The sequence below is a fragment of the Sphaeramia orbicularis genome, chromosome 12 (genome assembly GCF_902148855.1).
Source record: "Sphaeramia orbicularis chromosome 12, fSphaOr1.1, whole genome shotgun sequence".
Lineage (NCBI taxonomy): Eukaryota > Metazoa > Chordata > Actinopteri > Kurtiformes > Apogonidae > Sphaeramia > Sphaeramia orbicularis.
In genome coordinates this window covers 75,059,340-75,086,401 of record NC_043968.1, presented here as the reverse complement: position 1 = coordinate 75,086,401, position 27,062 = coordinate 75,059,340, and the positions used below count along the sequence as shown (strand labels likewise).

The window sequence follows — 27,062 nt, the reverse complement described above, 5'->3', positions numbered from 1 at the left end:
CGCTACGTCAGCAGTGAGATCGAAACATGGCGGTGTCCGTCGCGCGGCGCCCGGCTGCCTGCGCTCGAGTCTTCATTTTAACTTTTGTCACAACCTTCGCCTTTCAACACAGCGTCGCCGACGTGTCCGTAGGTGGCACGGCGACGGAACAAGCTCCTCACCGCCGCTTCGAGTACAAATACAGCTTCAAAGGACCGCACCTGGCTCAGACGGACGGAGGAATCCCCTTCTGGATCCACACTGGAAGTAAGTTTGGCTCCAGCTGTCAACATCACCCAGCCGCTCCTCACGTACACATCCCAACAAAAAGCTGAGTATGAAACCGGAACCGACATTTAAGCCCAAAGACAAGAGGGAGCACTTTGGTCACTGGAGCATTGAGGGGACACAGTGCACAGCCTGTGAGTTTATGGAAGAAAAGCCGGTGTCAAAGTGCTAGAAAAACACAACAACTTCCAGGCTTTAGTCTGCAGTCAGAGCCCAAACACACACCAATGAACTTTCCTCGCGCTAAACAGGCCTTTGGATGCGTGCATCACAGTCAGGACCTGTCTATTTACTGACATGAACGACCAGTCACAGCTCCGTTAGATTACACTACAAACCGTCTGCATCTGCAGTACTGTAGGACACCAACTACTGGCCAGGATCTGTAAGTTCATGGGTAAATCAGTTCATTCAGGGGTGTCAAAGTCATTTTAGTTCAGGGGCCACATTCACCCCAATATGACCAGTAAAATAATAACAGTGAAAAAAGTACAATTATTCTACGATAATGTTTACATCTACAAAGTTTCCTTAGAAATCTGAATAACATAAACAACTTGAAATGTTTTAAGAATAACAAATGCAATTTTAACAGTATTATGCCTCAGTTTATGAAACATTACAATTACAAATACACAAAACTTGGGTAAAAAAAAAGGGTAAATCAGTTAATTCAGGGGTGTCAAAGTCATTTTAGTTCAGAGGCCACATTCACCCCAATATGATCTAAAGTGGACCAGTAAAATAACAGTGAAAAAAGAAAAATTATACTACAACAAGAAAAGCACTCGGAGAGCGCAGACCTCCGTCAAGACAGATCTACCCACCCCCCACCCCCCCAATCACCACCAAATGTTATCATTTCTGCCTTGTGCCAGTATCAACATTTCATGAAAATTTTATGAAAATCCGTCCATAACTTTTTGAGTTATCCTGCAAACACGCAAACAAACAAACCAACACACAAACATGAAACACTAAGCAAAGCGATCACAATACCTCCTGGCGGAGGTAATAATGTTTACATCTACAAAGTTTCCTTAGAAATCTGAATAACATAAACAACTTGAAATGTCTTCAGAATAACAAGTGCAGTTTTAACAGTATTATGCTTCGGTTTATGAAACATTACATTACATTGCAATTACAAATACACAAGACGTCTAGTAACAGGTATAATACTGGTAAAATTGCACTTTATTCTCTTAAGACATTTCAGGTTGTTTGTATTTGTTCAGGTTATTCACATTTTTTGTTAAAGGAGAGTTTGTTAATGTAAACATTTTCATGTAATTTTGCAAAGAAAGTCATTATTTCTAGGTTATGATAGTATTTGACTGGTCTGACCGTCTTGAGATCCAATTGGTCTGTATGTGGAACCTGAATTAAAATGATTTTGACATCATTGATTATGAATATCTTCAGTGTAATTTTTCACTGGAGCATTGAGGCGACACAGTACGTAACCTGTGAGTTTATGGAAGAAAAGCCAGTGTCAGACTGCTAAAAAAACACAACAACTTCCAGGCTTTAGTCTGTAGCCAGAGCTCAAACACATGGCACTGAACTTTCCTCACGCTAAACAGGCCTTTGGATGCTTGCATCACAGTCAGGACCTGTCTATTTACTGACATGAACGACCAGTCACAGCTCCGTTAGATTACACTACAAACCGTCTACATCTGCAGTACTGTAGGACACCAACTACTGGCCACGATCTGTAAGTTCATGGGTAAATCGGTAAATTCAGGGGTGTCAAAGTCATTTTAGTTCAGGGGCCACATTCACCCCAATATGATCTAAAGTGGACCAGTAAAATAACAGTGAAAAAAGTAAACTTAGCGTATACTATGATAATGTTTAGATCTACAAAGTTTCCTTAGAAATCTGAATAACATAAACAACTTGAAATGTCTTAAGAATAACAACTGCAATTTTAACCGTTTTCTGACTCAGTTTATGAAACATTACATGACATTCCAATTACAAATACACAAAACTTGGGTTAAAAAAAAAAGGGTAAATCAGTTAATTCAGGGTTGTCAGAGTCATTTTAGTTCAGGGGCCACATTCACCCTAATGTGATCTAAAGTGGACCAGTAAAATAACAGTGAAAAAAGTAAAATTATACTACAACAAGAAAAGCACTTGGAGAGCACAGACCTCCAAGTCAGATCTGCCCATCCCCCACCCCCCCGATCACCCGAGCCTTGTGCCAGTATCAACATTTCATGAAAATTTCATGAAAATCCGTCCATAACTTTTGAGTTATCTTGCAAACACAAAAAACAGGCAAACACACAAAGCAAAGCGATCACAATACCTCCTGGCAGAGGTAATAATGTTTACATCTACAAAGTTTCCTTAGAAATCTGAGTAACATAAACAACTTGAAATGTCTTAAGAATAACAAGTGCAATTTTAACAGTATTGTGCCTCAGTTTGTCAGACATTACATTACAATTACACAAAACATTCAGTAACAGGTATAATATTGGTAAAATTGCACTTAATTCTCTTAAGACATTTCAGGTTGTTTGTATTTGTTCAGGTTATTCCCATTTTTGTAAAAGGATAGTTTGTTAATGTAAACATTTTCATGTATTTACAAAGAAAATTGCAGTTGTCATAATTTCTAGGTTATGATAGTATTTTACTGGTCTGACCCACTTGAGATCTAATTGGTCTGTACGTGGAACCTGAATTAAAATTATTTGGACATCATTGATTGGTAATATCTTCAGTGTAATTTTTTCACTGCAGCATTGAGGTGACACAGTACGTACCCTATGAGTTTATGGAGGATTGTTAATATCCTCAGTGTAATTTTTTCAATTCACAAATTCACCCCATGGGCTGAATTGGACTTTTTGGCGGGCAGGATTTGGCCCCCTGGCTGCATGATTTACACCTGTGAGGTCTTAAAATGTTAAAACAAGTGTTCAAACATGCTCTTTATTTATGAGATACAAGTTCAAGTCCAATACCAGAGTCAGACCAGCCAGTCAGTGTCAGATGTCAGTGTCGTAAGAGATTCCAACACCAGGGCAGACAGGGTCATATTAGTGGGGTCATGATTCTGACAGCAGTCCAAAAAATGTCATAACAACCCCTGAGAATAAGCATAGCAAGGCAGAATTAAGCAATATGGGCAAAAAAAGGGTCAGATCAAGTGGTGACATGGTTACATGTTTGATGTTCAGTGGGCTCTTACTTTGTACATATATAACATATATCAATCACATATTTCAGTAGGTATTTGTAAGTATTTAAACATAGTAAGGATGATGATTGCATAAAATAAAATTTTTGACCAAAAATACTTTAAAATGTGTTCAGTAATGCTGTTTCATCAAAATGTCACAGATTTTGACAAGGTTTACGCCAAAGTGCTTAACATGCGGTTCCCACAGGAAATTCCCTTAAATTTGCCTCTGATGTGTTAAATAACATATTAAGCTACACTGATGTCCAAATTTAGGAAAATGTAATGGAAACTTTTGGACTTATTGACACAGATTTAAAGTAACACAGTTTCAATGGGCGTAGTGACACTGTTTCTTAATCCTATTGTGATGTAAGGACCAATATGTCTAGAAAACAAGTCAAATATTTTTTACACAAGCATTTATTATACATCACAGTAATAAGTGAACAAATGAGTGCATACAGAATAGGATAAGAGAAACTTTGATTTTTCCCATAGATGTGCGTGTTCCCTTGACCTGACCCAAATGCTTTTTCAGTATTATGGATGATTTTTGATTGTCTGAAGACCAATGTTTATTCAAAATGTATATGTCATATATGACTGAAAAAACACATGCACAGTTAATATATTACACAAAACAAACAGGCTGCATTTTCTTTTTTTTTGTTGAAAAAGAAATGTGTCCGGAGGAATAAAGTTGTTTTTGGAATTTAGGCTTTTTTCACAATTTTCAGAGAGTCCAACCCCTATTTATTGAGTTAAGTCAATATTTGTCCAGGTCCTAGTATGAGGTTTTTCAGGTATATTTGCTGAAAATGTTTAAGAAATAATGTCTATATAGTATATATACACTTATCCACCATTATTAAATTGTCTGGAAATGGTGACAAATAGTGACATAAGAAGAGCTTGGGCACCAACCAAATTACTCAGATTCTACTTATTATGAAAATAGGCTTGCTATCATGTATTGTCATTTCTTATAAAATTTTAATACAAATGGAGTAAATATGGAGTCAATATCGTTTCCATAAACATATTTCATATACATTTTGAAGTTTCATATCAGAAATTATTAATGTAAACACATTAAAAAAGAGACTCAATTTTGCATCGTAAAAAGCCATTTCACATTCACTTGAGGTGGTTTTGCTTTTATTTTTTTCTTTTCATTTATTGCACATAAATAGAAATGGAAACACCTTTTTTGAATAAAGATGAACTTTTAACTCTCATGACAACAGCTGACATCTTATTGACTCTTCTTCTTCTACTCTGTGTATTACAGCCATATGTAATCTAGGCCACAGCGCCATCTTCTGGAAACCTGATGTAGCCTAGTTTATCGAATCTGCATTTTCTTTTTTGCAACCTCTCAAAAGTTCATTTCAAAATGGTTCATCATGTAAAGGCAACACCGTTAATGTCAGAATATACAGTTGTACCAACAGCTTTCAATCATTTCTGTTTGTGGTTTTATTTTATATGACAACATATTGTTGATATTGCAGCGCTAAATTGAGCCTTAAAAAATCCAAAAAGTGTATTATAATTGCCTTTGTATGAAAGAATTTGTATCGGTTCTAGCCCTAGTAACTCATTTCCAAAAGCCAATGTGACGTTTTTAGATAACATTCCAATTTGCAACCAAAAACTTCAAGATGGTACATGAAATAAAGAAGCAAAAGAAAACATCCACATTTTAAAAACCCAGATAGTGCAAATCTCCAAAACCTGTTACTGTGGCTTTGGCCAAAGATAAAACAGTCGGCACACCCTGGTAGTGCTGGGTAATAATAAACATATTACAAGATAACAGGTCTGTATGTTTTTACACTTGGGTCGAAGTGGGAGTGACTAGCAGTGATAAACATGCACTGGCATCTTGGCACTTCATGGAGTATTAATAACACATGATAAATCCATTTACATTCACCTCTCCTCTTCTTTCCAGATGCGATTCCCAGTGCAGACCAGGTTCGCATCACTCCATCACTCCGGAGTCAGAGGGGCTCAGTGTGGACAAAAAACAAAGTCAACTTTGAGCACTGGGAGGCGGAGGTGACCTTCCGAGTGTCTGGCAGAGGCAGGATGGGAGCGGACGGATTGGTAAGGAGTGGTGTGGATGATCACAGACAAGATGACTGACAATCACAGACAACTTATCAATACTGCTGAATCTCTGTTATTATTTATTTTTACCATAATTTTAATCATTAGCTGTGTCTTATATGCACCACCCTGTAGTTTACTCTTCATCGCTACCATTATGTCCAGAAATATACAGTACTGTGCAAAAGTTTTAGGTGTCCTTTAGATTAGTTGTTTTTACAACATTGAAATAAACAAGCATATTTATTTTGTAGTCTCTTTTCTTCAGAAACAGCAAGGAAATATGTGCACAGTAGGGCTGGGCGATATGGCCTAAAAAATAATCTGATTTTTTAATGAAAAACTCGATTTTCAATTCAATTTTCAATCCCCTATTTAAAAGAACACAAGTGCCGACTGCAAATACATTGAAACAACATTAACTTTATTGTTTTCAGTTAAGTGCATTGAGACGGATGTTTAAAAAAAAAGCAAAGGCAGTCATTGGTTTCAACAAAGTAACACCATGCACCCTCACATATTTTACAGCGAGGATTTGCCTGTTCTGTATCTGATGCTGTGAATCCAAACCAGTTCTAAACGACTGAAGTCATAGAACCGTTCTTGGGAATAAGCTGCTCTCTACCGCTGGTTGTCTCTGGTGTTTGTTGTTACTCTGTGATTCACATGGGGGAAGGGGAGGGAGGGTTCGAGCTCATAGAACTAGGGGAACCCAGAAGGATGTGTTGTTGGCGAATTCAAAATACCTGTATTTTTTGCTTGATAAGAAAATCGATTTTCTAAAAATAAAACTCAATGTGATCTACAAATTTGATTTTTTGATTAAATTGCTTTTTCTCTTAGCCCTAGTGCACAGCCTTAAAAGACACACAAAAAACAGAACTAAATGGGTTCTAAATAGGGCTGCACGATATTGGAAAAAAGTGACAATGGGATTTTTTTAACCCTGCGATATGAAAAAATACTCAGGAGGATATAATAGCTGTGTGATGCCGATGTAAATGGTCAAACAAATTAGTTGTGTTCGTTGTGGCAACAGGTGCAAGACACTGACACAGAACATGTGTTTCAGTTTCATCCTTTTTGTAGCTGAAATAACTCCAGATAACTGACATTGCTTTTCTTTTTGGCACCAAGCCTTAATTAAAGGTGATTTTCTCTTGTTCATTGCTCATTTTTCAGTATTGTTACCAGTGATTCACTCCAAACTGATTAAGAACGATTGTGATTGGTGGATCTCTGCGTGCAGTGTGTGTCACATACCCTTGAAATTAGATGAGAACACACTGAGTTCATTTGCTTCCAACATCGCAGGACCTGCAATGTGACTATTGTGCACACATACATCACGAGGTCGATGCTCAAATGATATATTGTGCAGCTCTAGTTCTAAAGGTTAAAGTCAGTATTTAGTGTGACCCCTGACCCCATGACAAGAAGCAGCAAAAACCTTGAGAAACATCTGGCATGTGTTGAATGAAACCTGGAATAAAAAATCAGAAAGTGAACAAAAGGATTAAAGACATGTTAAGTGTCGAAGGAAGGTTACACTAAATACGACCACTGTGGTTTATAGAAGCTGTTTTTTTTTCACTGAAACTTTTGTTTTTACTACTGTACATACAACAGTAAAGTAGTGGTTATTTAGTCAGTGGGGGGATACATTTAATCGTTTGTGGGTAAAAACTGTGCTAGAGTCTGTTTTAGTTCTGAGTGTTAGTGAAAACCATAGCTGTAATTGGCAAAATGAGAACTACACTTGATAAATATTCACGTCTTATTCTATATAATTCTATCATCCTTCCATACCTTAAATTATGGTGCAGAAATATGGGGAAACAACAACTATTCAAATATTCATCCTATCTTTTTACTTCAAAAATAGGCAATAAGAATTATTACTAATGCAGATTTTTATGCACCAACAGGCAAGAACAAATCAAAAAAGTAGATGTATTTCCGTTAGAGGGGTAATCTTTGGAATTGCCTGGAAGATCAATTAAAACAGTCTAAAACAATTAAAACTCTTAAAAAGATGTACAAATTAACTATTATTCAAAAACATAGAGCTCAGAATTGACTAAGGAAAATACTGATTTAAAAGACTAGGATTAATATTGATAGTTGAGATAAGGACATGATTTACTTGAATTAAAATTAAATATGTATTCTCTTCTGTTGTATATTTAGCAATGATTCCACTGAAATGTTTTTGTTATTTGTTTGTTTTAGGGTTGGGCAAAATAAGTCTTTACCTCAGCCTAAACCCTTTTGGTTGCATTGTGTGTGGAACAATGGATATTTTGTTTTTGTTTGTTGTTTAAAGTAATTAACGGCCAAATAGACTACGACTACTACTACTAGTGTTCTGTATGGCCTTCTGAAGGGGAGGGGGGGGGGGGGGGGGGGGGGGGGGGGGGCTTTCTGCTGGACTCTAACACAGGGCTGAGCACTGCTGCTGGTTTTCGGACCCTGCAGAGGCCGGTCTTCAGTGCACTTCACTAAAGAACGCTGAAATAACCGTATGTGCTTTGTGTGTGACAGGCTGTGTGGTTCACCACTGCACAAGGCCTGGACGGTCCAGTGTACGGTGCTGCCGACCACTGGAATGGAGTTGGAGTGTTCTTTGACTCTTTTGACAACGATGGCAAGGTTGGTGTGAAGTTCAGACATCTTCTAAGCCTCATTATGAATCAGACTTGTATATTACACATATTTATAAATTGCACATGTTTACTTATATTGAAAGAGTCCTTTTAGTTTTCATAACAGAATTAATGTCACTCTGCCGAAGTTCTAATATCCATTTTTCTATCATGAAAACAGATCTAAAGTTTTATTTTGTACATGTGTGTCAGTTGTTTTTTCTCAGGTATTGGATTGATGTTATTAAATGAGATTAAAGCAATAAAAAGTTGCCTCCGGGGATTAATGTGTATTTTGTTTTGTTTTTTACATCTTCATTCTAGAAAAATAACCCTGCTATACTCATTGTGGGAAACAATGGAAACCTTATTTATGACCATCAAAAGTAAGTAAATATTTCTTCGCTTTGGCTCTGATGTCATCATCAACTCAAATTTTAACAACTTAAAGAAGATTAGGATATATGATTATATTTGCTTGGAAAGTAAATAATCCTCTGTATTTCCTAATCTCCCAGGGGCCAGTGAAAGCTTTAAATCACTTTTCCAGTGCCATTCTCTTCATATTGTTTACAAAAATATAAAAGTGTTCATAAAAACATACAAGAGGACATTCGTGTTTATTCGCTTCTCTCTTAAACTTTGACCATTCCAATGACATCAATAACTGTGTTTTCTCTGGAAATGTTTTTGATGCAGCGACGGCAGCACACAAGCCCTTGGTACTTGTTTACGAGACTTCCGCAACAAACCATACCCTGTCAGGGCCAAAATAACATACTACAAGAAGACTCTGACGGTAAAGTACACACTGATATGCTGAACATCTCACATAAAAGTGTTTATGTGGATTTGAAGATGTTAGTTTGACAATTAATCTTTTGGCGTGATCAAAGCTAAGGGTTAACTCACTTCTTTCGATATATTTTTATATTTCATTTGTGGTCTTATCTTAGCTCTTACCTTACATTATCTTATCTTATCTTATCTTATCTCACCTTACCTCTTATCTTATCTTACCTTACCTTACCTTACCTTACCTTTTTTTATCTCTTACCTTACCTCTTATCTCATCTCTTACCTTACATCGTATCTTATCTTATCTTATCTTATCTTGTCTTATCTTGTCTTTTCCTCATAGGAGCATTCAGCCTCTGCATTTTACAGATCCTGACACACATAGTACCTAGCATTAGCATTAGCACCAGCACAGTGAGCAGCCATCAAATGCACTTGGGAGCCAACTCCAGATCTTCATCATTATTGTGTTCAGGGGTTCTGACAGGAGATCTAACCTTTGTATATTTGTTTTTAATGGCGGAGTAAACTGGAGGAAATCTGCACAGGATGGAAAGAACAAGTAAATTCAAAACAGAAAGGCACAACTGGGAATCCAACCCTGTAGCTGTCGCACTGGACAGCTATGCAAAATATTTTCATATACACTATATGTAGTAGGTCCACCTCAAGCTGGAATGTTTATATATTTTTGAACATCTGACACTTTGCTCAAAATCATTATGTGTTAGTGATAAGTTTTGTAACAGCATATATTTTGATACATTAAGGACAATAAGACAGGGATGTATTATTAAACATCAGGGTACGATTAAACTTGGCCTTTCTGTGTGGCGTTTCCAATCCAACTTTATTTGTAAAGAACTTTAAAACAACTGCGGTGGACCAAAGTGCTGTACAGAATAATAAATAAAAACCAAAATAAAAGATTAAAATACAAGAATGGATTAAAAAAACATAAAAAGCTGTACAATTAAAAACAACAAAAAATAAGAGCAATATTCCAATACCAGATAAAACAATAGAATAAAAATAATACATTCAAACATCTCACATGGTTTCGAAAGCCAAGAAGAAAAGGTGGGTTTTAAGAAGGGATTTAAAAACAGACAGAGGAGGCCTGTCTGATATGGAAAGGCAGATCTTTCCATAGTTTAGGAGCTGCTGCAACAAAGTTTTTCCTCTGGTGTCCCCCACCAACAAAATTATGTATGCTAGGTTAACTCTCCTCGGATCTGGAGAACTGCATAGGTGCTGCCCTCCCCTCCTGAAGTAGGGCATTAAGATGATTTAAAAAAAAAAAAAAAGTTGATTAATTTACAAGAAAAAATGTCTAACCCATGGTTTTTATGTCACCATGCAAATGCTAACCACCTTCTAGATTTCAAATCAATCCTATGTTTCTAACAGTTGCAGGTAGATGGATAGGAACAGATTTTTCAGATTTCCTGATTTTGAGTTAATACGTTTTCTATCCTCCTTATGTTATAGCTTAAAAGCGCTGAAAGTTTAATTTTACTGAGGAAAAAAATTGTTTAGGTACTGACTAATACTGAGAAGATCTGAAAAGTTCAGTTTCATTGACAGTTTTCAGTCAGTGATTCTTTTCCACTCACATTATGTTTGAAGCTCAACTGTCCCTCTCACTTTCTCTACAGGTGATGATCAACAACGGTTTCACTCCTGACAAAGAGGACTATGAGTTTTGTGCAAAGGTGGACAACATGGTTATTCCCAGGGAAGGTTTCTTTGGTATTTCTGCTGCCACCGGGGGTTTAGCAGGTAATGTTGTTTTGTCAGTGAATGCCAGCTTCCTCTCTGCTTCTCATGTTGACAAAAAATCTCTTGCAGTGTTCAGACTGAACACAATCAGTTCAAAATACAGACTTGATAGAGGATGGTGAAGATCAAAAATGTTTTTTAAAAGTGTGTTTTTTTCGTCTTTTCTCCTTCAGATGACCACGATGTTCTGTCCTTTTTGTTATTCAGCCTCACTGAACCAGGCCAGCAACCGGTAACTCCACTCTCCTAAAGCTCCTAATACTTTCCCAGTCTTGTGTGTGGCATTCAGGTGGTTGTAGCTGTGTGTCTTTGCGTGCACTGGAGTCCATGCATGTGCACAATATAGCTTAAGCACTACTTCTACTGAGTTCTGAGGGTTTTTTTGTCTTTCCCATTGAAGCCCCCACCTGAATCTGAGATTCCCAAAGAAGAGAAGGACAAGTACCAGGAGGAATTTCAGAATTTTCAGCAAGAGCTGGACAAAAAGAAAGAGGAGTTTCAGAAAGAACACCCAGACGTCCAAGGAGAGCCAAGTTAGTTTTCTACATCTGAAAGTCACTGTTTATTGTGGAAAATTAACTAAGAACAAATATTTGATTCACAGCATCTGAAATGGTTTAATCTGTATGCCTGTATTTTTAACTCAAGTGTGTTTTCTGTTCAGTTGAAGACTTGTATGAGAGTGTGAATGATCGGGAGATCCGTCAGGTGTTTGAAGGCCAGAATCGCATCCACCTGGAGATTAAGCAGCTTCACCGGCAGCTCGCTATGATCCTGGATGAGCAGCGTCGCTATGTGTCTGTCATCACAGACGAGGTTTCCAAGAAGGCTACGAATGTTGGCTCAGGACAGGTACACATGTCAACACAACCGATGCTGACTCACAAGGGATCACATTAGATACTCACAGTGACCACTGCAGAAGGGTTGGAATTCATTGAAAACACACTTCACATGGCCATGGAAAATGGAAATGTCTGTTTAAAAGCTCATTTTCCAGGCCTGACAAACTGTCATGCAATTATATAAAGTCAAAGTTTTGGAGAGGTCATAGAATAAAAGTTTTAGAGACACAAACTCCTTACCTTTTGATGAATTATCCATTTTGAGAACAAAGTAACTCATCAGTGAGATTCATGCAAATCTAAGAAGAGACTAGTTTTTGATTGTTTTGTTTTATAAAGGCAAGAATACAATATATAAAAAAGTAAGGTGCAAAATATATATGGGTATTCTGCCAAGGATCCAAAAGACTGTGAAGCTTGGGACCAAATACATTCACAAAAGGTGGATTTTAAATGAAACATTTCAGTGAAGTAGATTACATTGCATTTCTTCTCTAGCTGTAAAATTATTTCATCCTAATGCTGGATTTTCCCTGTCCCGATCTAAAAATAAAGCAGCATTTTAGAGCTGATATTTCTGCCCCCAGACTTGTTCAGAGGGTTTGCATCTTTATCTCTTTTCTCTCTCTCTCTCTCTCTCTCTCTCTCTTTCTTTTTTTTTTTTTAACCTCTGACTAGTTTATGTGCCTTTTGTTGTAATAAACTTCACAAAAGCAGAGAGCTAAACAGTTCGATTTAGAAATGGAAGGAAAAAATAAACAACTGAAGTAGACCAAGGTTTGTGTGGGATATGTGGAAAAAATCTTAGGCTTCCTTAGTTTTGTTGTTGCAAGGTTGAAAAGAGCATTCATATTTATTTCTCTTCAGATGCAACAAAAAAAATGTAGGAAATATGTGCACAGCCTTAAAAGACACAAAAGACTGCACTAAAAGCTAAAAGGGTTAAAGACATGTTAAGTGCAAAGGGAGGTCACACTAAATACTGTTTTATGCTTCTTGAACATAAGTGTAAAATGGGTTAAAACGATACAACCTGAGTAATGACACTATAAAGTAATGAAATGGTGGGAACTTATTACTCACCGTTTTAATTCTTAAAATAAAATCAAAGTCTAATCTGTAAATGTTTGAAGGCTTTTCACCATCTAATGATGTAAATGGTTTTTATTTTTTTGTTAGACCTTTATTTAACCAGATAAAATCGCATTGAGATCGAAAACTCTTTTACAAGGGAGACCTGGCCAAGAGGTCAGCAGCACACGCCAAGAAAGAAAACAGGTTTTACAGAGAGGTAGTAACAATAAATTAAAATAAACAGTAATAATATTGTCATAACAGAAAAGTGAGACAGTTTTTTTGAAGTGCAGTTAATAAAGTGCAAAAATTTAGTTGAGGTCCCAGCAATTGAAAAACACAGGCACTGTCCGATTGACCCTCGCTGTCTTGTTTGTAAGATGGAGCAAAAAGCTTGAAATGACATGAGTTCTGGTATTTTCAGCTCTACTTGAAGGGTGTTCTGGGCAAAGGGGGCGGCAAAGCTAAAAGCTTGCTTCCCCAATTCAGTTCTAACTTTGGGTGCATTCAAATAATACCGATCACAAGACGGTAAAGAATATTAACTGTTTGATTTTTGGAGAAAAGAGGATAGGTAGGAGGATAGGTTTTAATGATGGTTTATCAAAACTAATTGAAGTTTTTTTGATGATGGCGTTATTAAATATTAACCTTTAATCGTTTAATACTCAGTCTGTTCCGTTCCGTTTGTGTTTCAGTTGGATGCTTCCTCCAGTCAGCAGCTGAGCTCTGTCGTAGCCACGCAGCAGGAAGTCCTCAGAAACCTGAATGAGCTGAAGTAAGTAACACTCCTCTGTTTACACTCAATCACTGTCAAAACCTAGCTGTTGTTTTTGCAACAAGCATAAAGAGAGATCTGTGATACTCCAGGAAAAACAAGGAAAATCCTCCCCGTTAAGTCCCTCAAATCATATTTAATCTCAGGATGCTGTGGCTGCAACATCACAGGTGTTTGCCAGCCTGATAATCCAGCAGCAGCGTCGTCCACTCTGCATCACATGCACGTGCACTACTGCTAAAGGCTTCCGATCCACAGGGATCATCATCACACTGCCTCCATCTTAGCTCTAAACCATTTTACTTGTTTCTGTGACTGTTTGTGGCGCTGACGTGATAAAGAGATTAATTACATTTTAGCAGGTTATCTGTTCCTGTTTGGTAAGCTGTAGACTCGCATACCCACACCTACAAGTTGGCAGTTTTGGAGACTGGTCTGGTTCAGTTTACCATCATTTCTGAATTAAAACAAAAAATAATGGTAATGCTACAGCAATGCTGACTTTGCAGTGTAGTACTGAGTAGAACATTTGCATGTGTGTGAGTGAGTCATGACATGAAGCCATACATACTTTTGTGGCAGTTCCCAAATTAATTTTTCTCTCTGTTTAACATTTCTCAAGTGATTAATCATCATTTATCCTAATATTATACTCTGTGTTTTGCATTTTTTCAGTGAAAATCTGGTATTTTCCCATGTTTAATTTACTGATCATGTATTTTAATCATCATGGTGAGATAAATTTTGAGGGTTATTACATCGAAAACATTGAAAACTTAAGAAAAATTAATTGAATGCAAAAACAAGTGTCCATCCACTTTGATCCACCTCCATGGATTTTACTGGTGAATCAATGTTGTAGAAGATGACGGTGTTTTCCCGGTAACTATGGAGCCTCTGAATGTCCAACGGGGTCATATCTGATGACCATGAAAAGATGACAAAGTGTATTTTACACCAATTATTTACATGGATTGATAGGATTAATGATTTGAAAGTTATTAAACGTTTTATATCAGTAGATGGTTTTGGTCATTGGTGGATATTTAGTCTTTTAGGGTTAAAATGCCTAATTTCCTGCAAAGGAAAATGCCACATAAAACATGCACATTTTTCTAAAAATTTGACATTTTCAGTAGTTCTTATGGTACAAAATCTTTAGCCTAACTTTGTCTTTCAAAGTTCACCTGGCAAATAAATAATGATATTCCTCCATAAAATCCACCTTTACACAGACCACATGTCAGCCACTTAAATTTACATTCAGAGTAACAATAAAAAAAACACATGGTTTCTCTGTAACTCAAAAATAAAAAGTATATGTGTGCAGTTATTATTCACTGCCAATCACAGCTCTTTCATTAAATGTATTTTATGTATCTAATAGCCAGGTATTAATGATTTAATAAATTAGAAAATCTCTGGTGTGATTAGTGTTATTTATTTTGCAAATAGACTAGAAACATGAATGGATTTCTCTGTTTGTTCTCCATAGAAAAAGATCACCATATCGCCAAAAAACACTGCTTTTATATTTTGGCCACGTCACTCACTAACATATTTTCCACGTGTAATCTTTGTCTCCTTAAATTAGAAATAGCTTATATATATTCTCACGACATGCTAGTGATTTTTGAGATGATACAGATTAAGAGATTTTATGATGTGTGGCCCTCCATGGCACACCATCCAAGACTTGAATGACCAACTTCAGTAAGTCTGATGAGGTGTACACATTTTATAACGCTTACAGTGTGTGTGTGTGTGTGATGTCATCCAGCGTCATTAACATATTTGGGCTTTTGCATCGCCTGAGATGCTTGAGGGCTTAGTCACTGGGATCACGCAACAGCAGTGTAGGTTTTAATAAAGCAATAAGCCCAGGAGGTCATGGGTGACAGTGGTTTTACAACGGGTAAGGGCCAATGCAGTAACAGACCCCCTAAGCCAGTGGTCCCAACCATTTTTGGCCCATGACCTCATTTTAACATCACACATTTCTGGTGACCCCAGACATTTTTTTTTGCTGAAATTAATTTATTTTTGATCATGTAACAGTTTGCTATAATATGTTGCAAATAAATGTTAATTTCAGACAACATTTAGTCTATATAATGTATATTATTGTGGACAGAGGCAGAAAAGCCAGGTGTAGATTACTGCACAAAGGGAGAATTTGATTTTCCTTGGTCAGGATATGTACAGTCAGTCCAGCTTGGATTTACAAGGCTGACAATTAATACTGAACAAACAAGAACTCAAACTATGAATTATGGAAAGAGCTGCAGCATCTGAAACTGACCACAATGAACATTTGACAGATAAACAGAACCACAGTGCTTCAGTTTCAGACTCAGAGCTTGTCTTTTATGGATTTTGATTGTCTCTGTTAACTCACCATATATTTTTTATTAAGTTTTATTTTTAAATTTTTATCAATCATTAGAAATTTTAAGCAACCCCATTTGAATTCCAGGCGACCCCACATGGGGCCCTGACCCCAAGGTTGAAAAACACTTCCCTAAGCTGTTAGAACATCACTGTAAACCATGGACTAGAGTGGCTCACTGCTTTATTAAAACACTCACAACATAGACCTGCGAGGTCTTGTAAAATAGACACAGCAATATCAAAGCACTAACTTATTTTTTAAAGAACTTCTTTATGCCAACTAGTGTAGTCAGTGTTCCCACACATCCTGGAAAACCTGGAAAATCATTGACCAATTTTCCAGTCAGGGAAAACATATGGAAAATGGGAAAAAAATGTCAAATGTCCGGGAAACGGTTAAGTTATCCTGGAAAATTATGTCTCCTCCCCCTGCCTTGTGACCGTGTTTGCCTAAACTGAGATGAAACAAAGAAAATAGTGTTTCAGTGATTTATTGAAACTATACAGATATTTTTAGGGGAAGCACAGGAGAGAAAGTAAGAGAGAAGAGAAAGTTGAGTTGGGAATTGTCCGTTTGAACATTCTAACTCCAGTTTGTCAGGCTCATGAAGTGCTCCGCTGTAATCTGTGGGTGTGTTTGCAATTATTCTGTCATGCATTTGCCATAATTATTTTTCATAGATAAATTATAGCCGTAGCCTGCACATCACATGTCTGAGTAATAAACATAGAAACAGTCTGAGTAAATGCAAGTTGCAACTGTAGAAAAGAACACTTCCAAAGAATGACGGGGACAGGGGAATGGATTAGTGCATGACCTGATAACTTGTCTCTGTAGCAACTGAAAATGTCCTGGAAAATAATTTCATGGAAAGAGTGGGAGCCCTGGTAGTTCTTCAGCACCATTTAGCACAGTGGTTGTCAAACATTCGCAGTGGAGAGCATATGAAAAGACTGGGCTGATTTTCCCATTTATCTGGATATCACCATTACTTGTGCAAATGGTTGAAGTTGTGGTTGAGTAGGTCAAAGTCTCCTGTGTCTGGTATCAGACTGTTAGACTTTGGAAAAGTGTACTTTAGTTGTTCAAAGCAACCTCCTTATCTTCTTTACTTTAGGTGACAGTAACATTACAGGAATATTTACATCTGTATGCACTTACAAAGTTTCAGTTCTCTACACCATGTCTGAAAACAGTGAATAGATGATATTATTATTATTTTTATTATTGTTGTTATTGGTAGTAATAGTAGTAGTAGTAAGAGTCAGAGTAGTAGGAGTAATAGTAGTGTTATTAGTATGACTTTCTTTACAGTACTTCAATGTATCGTTGGCCTCGTAGAATAATTGCTTAAGTCATATTTTTGGCCAAATTGTGTCATCTGCATAACTTTGCTCGCCTAACATCGTTGATTCATTTTCCATCATTGGCTATGGCATTAAAAAAATATGACTACTACTATGAGGCTAACGATATGTGTTTTATTTTACTACAGCTTCAAATGCAGCGCAGTCAATCAGAATCCACAATGGAATTATGCTTTTTATACATGAACATTCAAAAATACGTGTGGGGTGCCTGTTAATGCACAAATGAGTGAACAATATTTTGTAGAAATGTCCTGTTACAGGTAGTTACGGAGTGCATCCCCCCCCCCCCCCCCCCCCCCCACTGGTCTCCTTCACTGTCACGAAAACATACCGAACTGAAATATTTCTGCACCATTACACCCCTACATGTGGCACATCAGAAGGAGCAGGACTTCACCTCTATAGCAGGCCAACATCTGATTTGTGATTTGATTTTAACAGCGCGATTATATTTAAGAGTCTTTGAGCTTTTGAGCCGAGGAACCTCCGTCTCTTACAAAACCAAATAAAATATCTGTACTCCTGCTATATGTCAAATCAAATTTGCCCTGACACTGGAGCATCTTTAATTTAGTCACACCATCTGCATTATGACTTAATCAGAATCTCAAGATATTACAGCCTTTATTTTATATAACATTAATCTCTTCTATCATAAAAGAACCAAGCTGTTTCTATGGCCTAAATCCAACAGGACATTGTTTCAAATTATATTTTGCATACAAGATTTTCTCTTGATTCCATTGTTGACCCAGACTCTCACTTCCCAAAGTCTTCTTTGCTAATAAAGGCTGCTGTACATTAACTGTATCCTACAGAGGGCAGGGAAAGACAGAGTGTCAGTGAAGATTAATTAATTTTAATCAGGCATGTTGGCAGGCTGCCAACATTAGAAGATCAGGTGGTACTCGGCAGTGACGGGTGTAAATGTGCTAATGTGAGAGACTGATCTGTATTATTTTATAGATTAAGCACTGGGTTTATCCTGACTGGCCTTTTAACTCAGACTTTATGATATGACCTCATCTTTGACTCTGTGAATATCCAAGGAAGGCTTTCTGCTCATAAATAGGTCACTTGTAGCAGATGAAGATTAGATTTAGGCTTTAATAAATGCTCACTTACTTTCTCAAGGGAGATTTTTTCCCCTCTCTCTGAAATAAATTAGATTTTGTTTATATGTCATCCTTGTCCATCGTTTCAGACCGTAGCCATGTGGCAAGGCAAGAAAAGGCCACATCTTAGCACCATTTTGTCCTTATCAGATTAGGAGTCTTTAAATACATCTGTCATACACAGGCAAAACATGGTTTCCCTCCAATTGGTTCTTGTCTCAATCCCCCCTCGAGGCCTTCCTGCTTATGCTGCTGGAATTCCTTCATTTGTTCAGTCCTTTTTTTTTATTTCTTTTCTAATCGTCTTAGACCAGTTTAAGATGATAAGAGAAACTTATTGCTCCTTTTCTGTAAGTAATCAACTTTAGGAAATGACATTTTGTGGAGAAATATGATCCTGTGCATTAGATTAGTGCATTAGAAATCCTTAGTGTCCTTTGAAGCTTGTTTCCATGTTTTTTTAATTTCATTTACTAAATAAATTGAAAGTGTTTACATCAGATAATGGCATTAGTTAAAGAAGCCACATTTCAATGGGATGTTTAATGGAAGACCTAGTAACATCACATTACAATAATTATAAAAATAGGGAGAGTGATCTAATGAAATCGCGTTGTATGTCACGCCGGTTCTTATGGCATTTAGCGTGCTATACGTATGTATTGTCCACCTTTCGTGTGTTATTCAATACCATTTGATCGCGTGTTAATTTACAGCAAGATCTGCAGTTCACATAACCCTAACCTCCAGTGCATGGTATTTGATGGTGTGAACGTAAAGTTGTGGAAAAAATTTATTTGACAGCCCCTTGTTTTCTTCAATTTCTTGTTCATTTTAATGCCTGGTAAAACTAATGATACATTTGTTTGGACAAATATAATGATAACAACAAAAATAGCTCATAGTAGTTTACCTTCAGAGCTGATATCTATCCATTTTCCATGTTTTCTTGATAATAAGCAAAATTGCTTCAGTTCTTACATCAGTAGCTATGGCATTGTACTGACAAAAACAGTGCTTTTAGACATTCTATGTTTTCTTTTCTGTGTGTTTTAGTCACATGATACACACAGGAGTTGGTACTGGATTGCATAACCATTGTTTTTGATGACTTTTGATGGTCTAATAATTTTTTCCGTGACTGTACAAGTGAAAAGCTTATAATGTATGCAGATAACACGCCAATTAAAAGTTGCATGTATATTTACAAGAGTCATGTTGTCACGTTGAAATAGGACCAGTGTCCCTGCATCTCACAGGCATGTTTAATTAAGAATAAATGTTAAATGTTAATGTTAATAAATGTTAAGAGATTAATCTCCCAATAGAAGTGGGTGGTACATCCACTGGAGGAGAACTCAGCTAATTAAATGAAAGTCCATATATGACTTCCTATCAGTGCTCAATAGTAACTGTATTGATATCTGTAACCATTTACATGTTATAAACCATAAAAATATGGACCGTTATAAGTAAAGGCAAATTTTTAATATTTCAGAAATTCAGAAATCAAAATGTCTCAAAACTGTGGACAAACTTTGTAGACATAGTCCTAAGGAAGATACATATAAAATTTGAAGTGAATCTGACCAGTAGTTTTCAGTCTGTGAGCTAAAAACAAATTATAGTAAAGCTGCAGTGATGATCAGGTGCATTTGGGGTAGAATGCTCCTATTCAGTATCATCCAAAGGTATTGTGTTTGTGAACCGTGCAAAGACTGGAAATGAAAAAACATGAGCTAACATATGAACATCAAAATGACAGACTTCCTGTTGGGTGTAGGGTCTGGGTCCTAGAGCTGTTACACATGCCTACCAAAGTGTGTGTGTGTGTGTGTGTGTGTGGGGGGGGGGGGTTTGGTCACACATCATGCAGGGGCTGAGGTTTGGAATTTCTAGGGGGTGCTATTGAATCGCCCCACTGTAGGCCTATATCTATATCTGACAGCAAAATATGTTTTGAGGTTTGGGTCATGTTTTGTAAGTTATTTCCAACAGTTTGGGGTTTCATAATGAGGACTGTGTTGGGTTGAGGTCATGTGACCCTTAAACCTAATAGACTTAGGCTAATTGTACACTGAACAAAAATATAAACGCACCACTTTTGTTTTTGCTCCCATTTTTCATGAGCTGAACTCAAAGATCTAAAACTTTTTCTATGGACACAAAAGGCCTATTTCTGTCAAATATTGTTCATAAATTTGTCTAAATCTGTGTTAGTGAGCACTTCTCCTTTGTCCTTTGCTGAGATAATCCATCCACCTCACAGGTGTGGCATATCAAGATGCTGATTAGACAGGAGGATTATTGCACAGGTGTGATTTAGGCTGGCCACAATAAAAGGCCACTCTAAAATGTGCACTTTTACTGTATTGGGTGGTCCAGGGGGGTCAGAAAACCAGTCAGTATTTGGTGTGACCACCATTTTCCTCACACAGTCTTCTTCATGAATTCTCTGAAACAGCTTTGGAGATGGCTTATGGTAGAGAAATGAACATTCAATTCACAGGCAAAAGCTCTGGTGGAGATTCCTGAAGTCAGCATGCCAACTGCATATTCCCTCAAAACTTGTGACATCTGTGGTATTGTGCTGTGTGATAAAACTGCACATTTTGGAGTGGCCTTTTATTGTGGCCAGCCTAAGGCACACCTGTGCAAAAATCCTGCTGTCTAATCAGCATCTTGATATGCCACACCTGTGAGGTGGATGGATTATCTCAGCAAAGAAGAAGTGTTCACTAACACAAATTTAGACAGATTTGTGAACAATATTTGAGAGAAATAAACCTTGTGTGTACACAGAAAAAGTTTTAGATCTTTGAGTTCAGCGCATGAAAAATGGGAGCAAAAACAAAAGTGGGGCATTTATATTTTTGTTCAGTGTATGTATAATACACATGCATACGAAATTTCATCCATGCAGATCAAACTTGTTGTAAGTGGTGATGCATGAGTGTCTGGCCCCTAGACTCTTGAAAAAGGTGTTGGAATTTAGGGTGTCCATGTCAAGTACAGGGGCCCATGCTGCTGTGGACCAGCTGTGTGTATGATGCTAGCTGGTGTAGGTGTAAACCGTCTGGTCCACCTCCTTTGGTCCTGCTGGAGAATGTAGAATGAATAAATGAATGTAAAATGAATCAATGGTTGAGATGAAATTTCATTGAAAATGAATGTGGGTCATTTTTGACCCACTTATGGAGGCTTGGGCTAGTAATACAAAAACTATAATTTCATAAAATCTATAAAAGGCAAGTTCAAAATTTAAATGGAATGATGTCCAAAACATGTTTTTTGAGGAACACCTGGAATATGAAATAATAGCAACTTTTTATTACAAATAAAAAGTTGAAAACAACCTCAGCGAGTCATTTTAGACCCATTTATGCATCTAAGGATTAAAGGGTGCTAGAGCTGTTTTTTGACACCCGGTCGCAAATGATGTTTTGTGCTTTGTCTGATGTGTGTGCTAGTTTTCTTGAGTTTTCAAGCTTCTTTTGGCTGCCAAAGATATGTGTGTTTTGGGAGTACGAGAATAATCCTTCATTTCCATATATGCACGGTATAGGTTTCCACAGTGACTGAAACAGGCTTAGATACACAAAGCCAACGGATACATTGCAATATGTTCAATACTTTATTACTGAAGTGTCAGACCATCTTTTTATCCTCTGAAAAAGTCCATCATTCATGGCTAAAAGCTTTGGAAAAAAGTCCCAGACAGGTTTGAGTTTACGAAAAAAAAATACTGGATGGATGAGGTTCCTGATGGACCAGTAGTAGCCTCTGTGTGCACTAACGTAACTCCGTATACATGTTTTTTTAATCTATGCCCCTCTTAGCACACATGTCAGCAGGGACCACCTTAATCCATTAATTTCCAGTTTTTATTTGTGTTCATATTTTTTAATCCAGTGTCGTACACGTTGCAGATAGCATTGCTCTTCAGTCGGTTCCTTAACCCACTGTACTTGTAATCTGTATCAGAACATGTTTTTATAAGGGATTAATTTGCAACCATGACCTCTTTTATCAGATGGTAATTTTCTGTTTTTAAAGTTTGAGAACATGTAGTCTCTGGTGAATAGGGATTAAGGGATTAATTTTGGACAATTTGCGTTACTGTAAATCAGTGATATCAAACAGTGAGTTTAATGCACAAACAGTGAAAACGACATGTGAGTGAAAGATACTGACTTGGAGTCTCAAAGCTGTCATACTGCTGATGTTTTTCAGTTAAAATATCACTGATTCAGTATATATGGTAGGGGAAAAAATGATTAGACCGCCTTTTGTTTTCTTCCATTCGTTGTTCATTTTAGTGCCTGGTACAACTAAAGGTACATTTGTTTGGACAAATATAATGATAACAACAAAAATAGCTCATAGTAGTTTAATTTCAGAGCTGATATCTATCCATTTTCCGTGTTTTCTTGATAATAAGCAAAATCACCTCAGTTCTTACATCAATATTTATGGCATTGTACTGATAAAAACAGTGCTTTTAGACATTCCGTGTTTTCTTTTCGGTGTGTTTTAGTCACATGATACACACAGGCGTTAGTACTTGGTTTCATAACCATTGTTTCTGATGACTTTGGATGGTCTAATAATTTTTTCCCTGACTATGTATTCATCTTCAAAAGGTCTTTTCGATACGGGAAAGCAGGTATGATTTCAGAGGTGTTTGTGTGTTTACTGTACAAAACGACGCTAAATGTATAAGAAGATGTCTTTCTGTTATTGGGGTTAAAGTATGGAATAACATGGATATAAATTTAAAGATGTGCAATTCAGTAATGGTTTTTCAAAACACTGGATTGGAAAGAAGGATACAAGATGGAATGATTTTTGCTGTTTTGATTTTTAGAATAAAACTGATTTTGATTTGAATGTAAATGAGGCATTTATTAGCATTTAGCTTCTGCCTAAGACTGTTCAGTCCAAACATAATTCAGTCGATTGACTTTTTTTTTTTTTTTAACTTGTCTTGTCCACCATCATAACAGCAGAATGGTGCTCTGGCTGCCTTTTTGTGCTGAACAAATTTGCTTTGCCAAGGGAAACTTCATAAAGTATATGAAGCTCCCCTTGATATTCCACTGTCTTTATCATGAGTGTGACCTGACAAAGAGGAACAGGGGGGAAAAGAAGGAAGGGGGAAAAAGAGAAAGAGAGAGTGAAGAGGGGAAGACCCTCACAAGAAAATATCAACAATAGTAGCAAAAACAACCATGATGATAATTATAATGATAATACGTTTACATTTATGCATTTGGCAGACACTTCTTTCCAAAGCGACTTACAGGGAAAAAAAATAAAAATATAAATTAATAAATAAATAATAAAAATAAAATAAAAAAAACATGAATAGATTAAAGACATAAAGCAGCTGTACAATTAAAAACAGTGTCGTACAGAAGAATAAAAAGCTAAATTATAGACAAAAAAAAATCATAATTATAATAACTAGAACAAGAATTGAGTAAAACTGAGCAAAAAAAAAAAAAAAACGGAAAGAAAAAACAAGAATAAGAATAAATAAAACATATTAAATGAAGAATTTTAAAAAGAAAAAAAATAACATTAACAAAATATAAACAACTAGAAGCACTCGTAGAGTGCAGACCTCCGCCAAGGCAGATCAGTGCCCCCCCCCCACCCCTGATCACCACCAAAATTTAATCATTTGTTCCTTGTGCCAATATCAACATTTCCTGAAATTTTCATCCAAAACCGTCCATAACTTTTTGACTTATCTTGCACACAAACAAACAGACTACCAATGACGACAAAAACATAACCTCCTTGACGGAGGTAACAACAGCATGAAAAACACCAGCAAGAAATCTACACAACAGCATGTATTCACATTAATCTCCCATGAGAAAGTGAGTGCATCAGTGTAAAGCAAATCGGTTGACTTAAAATCAGCCTCATTGTTTGTATTTTCTGTGTTATGGATCATGGCTGAATAAACATAAACCTGCCTTTACAGAAACTCCTTCTACGACTCACTGAAACAGATCAGCTCAATCCAGCACCAGGGTAACACAGCCGGTATGGGAACGTACGAGACCATTCAGCACTTTAACGACATCAAGGAACATCTGCACTTAGTCAAAAGGGACATGGAACACCTGGTCCAGAAGAGCGCCCAGGTATCAGTCACATGCCATATCTATGTTCACATTCACTAGAGAATGGAGTGAGACCAGGATATTGTGGTGAAGTGACTGTAATCTGTGTGAATTTGTGCAGAATCCTGCTGAGAAGGCGGTGAAGTGCCCTGAACTGCCCCCCATGCCTTCCTGCTTATCCACTGTACACTTCGCAGTATTCATAGTCGTCCAGTCAGTCCTGTTTTTCTGCTACGTCATGTACAAGTAAGATCAGTTTCAATTATTTTAACAAGGTTCTGCAAGTGTGAGGATTAGGGCCACTGGAAAAAAAAATAAGGTCCTTTATATGTATATTTTTATTGTTATTATTCTGAGAAAAAAACGTCAGAACTCTGAGGAAAAAAAGTCAGAATTCTGAGATTAAAGTGAGAAGTCTGAGGTAATTAAAGTCAATTCTGAAAGAAAAAAGTGAGAATTCTGAGATTAAAGTGAAAATTCTGAGAAAAAAAGTCAGAATTCTGAGAGTAAAGTGAGAATTCTGAGGAAAAAAGTCAGAATTCTGAAGAATAAAGTCAAAATTCTGAGGAAAAAAGTCAAAATTCTGGAAAAAAAAGTCAGAATTCTGAGGAAAAAGTGAGAACTCTGAGAAAAAAGTGAGAATTCTGAGGGAAAAAAGTGAGAATTCTGAGGAAAAAAGTGAGAATTCTGAGGAAAAAAGTGAGAATTCTGTGGAAAAAGTGAGAATTCTGAGGGAAAAGTGAATTCTGAGGGGAAAAAAGTGAGAATTCTAAGGAAAAAAGTCAAAATTCTAGAAAAAGTGAGAATTCTGAGAAAAAAGTGAGAATTGTGAGGGAAAAAAGTCAGAATTTTGAGAAAAAAGTTAGTTCTAAGATTAAAGTCAAAATTCTGAGAAAAATGTGAGAATTCTGAATTTTTTCTCAGAATAATAATAAAAAATAAATGTATATTGGATCTTTTTTTTTTTTTTTTCTTCCAGTAGCCCGAATCATCTTTCGTAGTTCTGCAACTGAAATGATTGTAATACTTTGTGTTTTTTTTCTCTTGTAGAAGTCAACAAGAGGCAGCAGCAAAGAAGTTCTTTTGATGAAACGGATCTGTTAAAAATATGTAAATGAGGGAATTATATTGATTGTAAGTTATTGTACTTGAAAACTTTGATTTGTTGAAGAAGTTTGTTTTAATGAACTGCAGATTTAATTTGATCAGTAATGAGTTGTGTATGAATGCCAGTGAGAAACAGATCCTGGATTTTCCAACATTTTCTGACATTTCTTACAGTATTTTTTGGTTCCTGAGATTATTCAGTTTTTATTTTTTTGAATCAAAAGCTAAACTCTGCCACAGTCCCATTTATTGAAACTGAAGACAGAAGAACCTGTGTTTTTGACATGTGCAATTTCTTCTTTTTTTTTTTTTTTTTTTATAAATGCTGAACTGTGGTGACACCCCAAAGAACAACTGGTCTGGTTTCATGGATCTGTTTTTGAATGAGTCGTGTCGTTCTGAATGATTTCCATAAACAGAAAACCCGATGTACTCTGTGGTGTCTTTGGATTTTTTTTTACAGTGTGACAAATGTTCAGCACAAAGTACACTGCAGACCCTCATCCATTTGGAGGAAACCATCACTCTGAATAACTCCTCTGTTATAAACACGTTTAGCCGATTTTCACGTGAGTTTTTTGCTATTTAATATCAGAAGCCAGTGGAGTTAGAAGTGATTCAGATCATTCCTTTTAATAAATACTAATAAAGTACTAATACACAATATGAACACACTTCACTACAAATAAAAGCTGTGCAGTACTTCATTACTTTTCCGTTAAGATAAAATGATTATTATCCATATTCATAGTGCAGTAAACAGGTCTCTGCATGTGTCCTATTATTACTTATAATATTTGGAACTATTTTATTGCTACATTCATATACACTGAACAAAAATATAAACGCACCACTTTTGTTTTTGCTCCCATTTTCATGAGCTGAACTCAAAGATCTAAAACTTTTTCTGTGTACACACAAGGTTATTTCTCTCAAATATTGTTCACAAATCTGTCTAAATTTGTGTTAGTGAACACTTCTTCTTTGCTGAGATAATCCATCCACCTCACAGGTGTGGCATATCAAGATGCTGATTAGACAGCAGGATTTTTGCACAGGTGTGCCTTAGGCTGGCCACAATAAAAAGCCACTCTAAAATGTGCAGTTTTATCACACAGCACAATACCACAGATGTCACAAGTTTTGAGGGAATATGCAATTGGCATGCGGACTTCAGGAATCTCCACCAGAGCTTTTGCCTGTGACTTGAATGTTCATTTCTCTACCATAAGCCATCTCCAAAGGTGTTTCAGAGAATTCATGAAGAAGACTGTGCGAGGAAAATGGTGGTCACACCAAATACTGACTGGTTTTCTGACCCCCCTGGACCACCCAATACAGTAAAAGTGCACATTTTAGAGTGGCCTTTTATTGTGGCCAGCCTAAGTCACACCTGTGCAATTATCCTGCTGTCTAATCAGCATCTTGA

At 36.7% G+C, this 27,062-nt stretch overlaps 1 protein-coding gene across 1 annotated transcript; it reads left to right on the top strand.

Annotated features, from left to right (window-relative positions):
* LOC115430444 (protein ERGIC-53-like) lies at positions 1-26,065 on the top strand. Its single transcript, XM_030150453.1, has 13 exons — positions 1-246; positions 5,433-5,587; positions 8,135-8,242; positions 8,560-8,621; positions 8,935-9,034; positions 10,692-10,815; positions 10,989-11,047; positions 11,216-11,348; positions 11,480-11,667; positions 13,433-13,512; positions 24,385-24,547; positions 24,648-24,772; positions 25,577-26,065. Exons 1-13 carry the CDS (start codon positions 27-29, stop codon positions 25,611-25,613), a joined length of 1,554 nt encoding a protein of 517 aa, XP_030006313.1. The 5' UTR covers positions 1-26; the 3' UTR covers positions 25,614-26,065.
* The last annotated feature ends 997 nt before the right edge of the window (positions 26,066-27,062 follow it).

What these genes read in the sequence shown, in the direction of transcription:
- LOC115430444 (XM_030150453.1), top strand. Translation starts at nt 27, where the DNA reads ATGGCGGTGTCCGTCGCGCGGCGCCCGGCTGCCTGCGCTCGAGTCTTC. An exon ending in CTTTTGACAACGATGGCAAG is followed by an intron (nt 8,243 to 8,559) that starts GTTGGTGTGAAG and finishes TCTTCATTCTAG; the next exon opens with AAAAATAACCCTGCTATACT. An exon ending in AGACGTCCAAGGAGAGCCAA is followed by an intron (nt 11,349 to 11,479) that starts GTTAGTTTTCTA and finishes TTTTCTGTTCAG; the next exon opens with TTGAAGACTTGTATGAGAGT.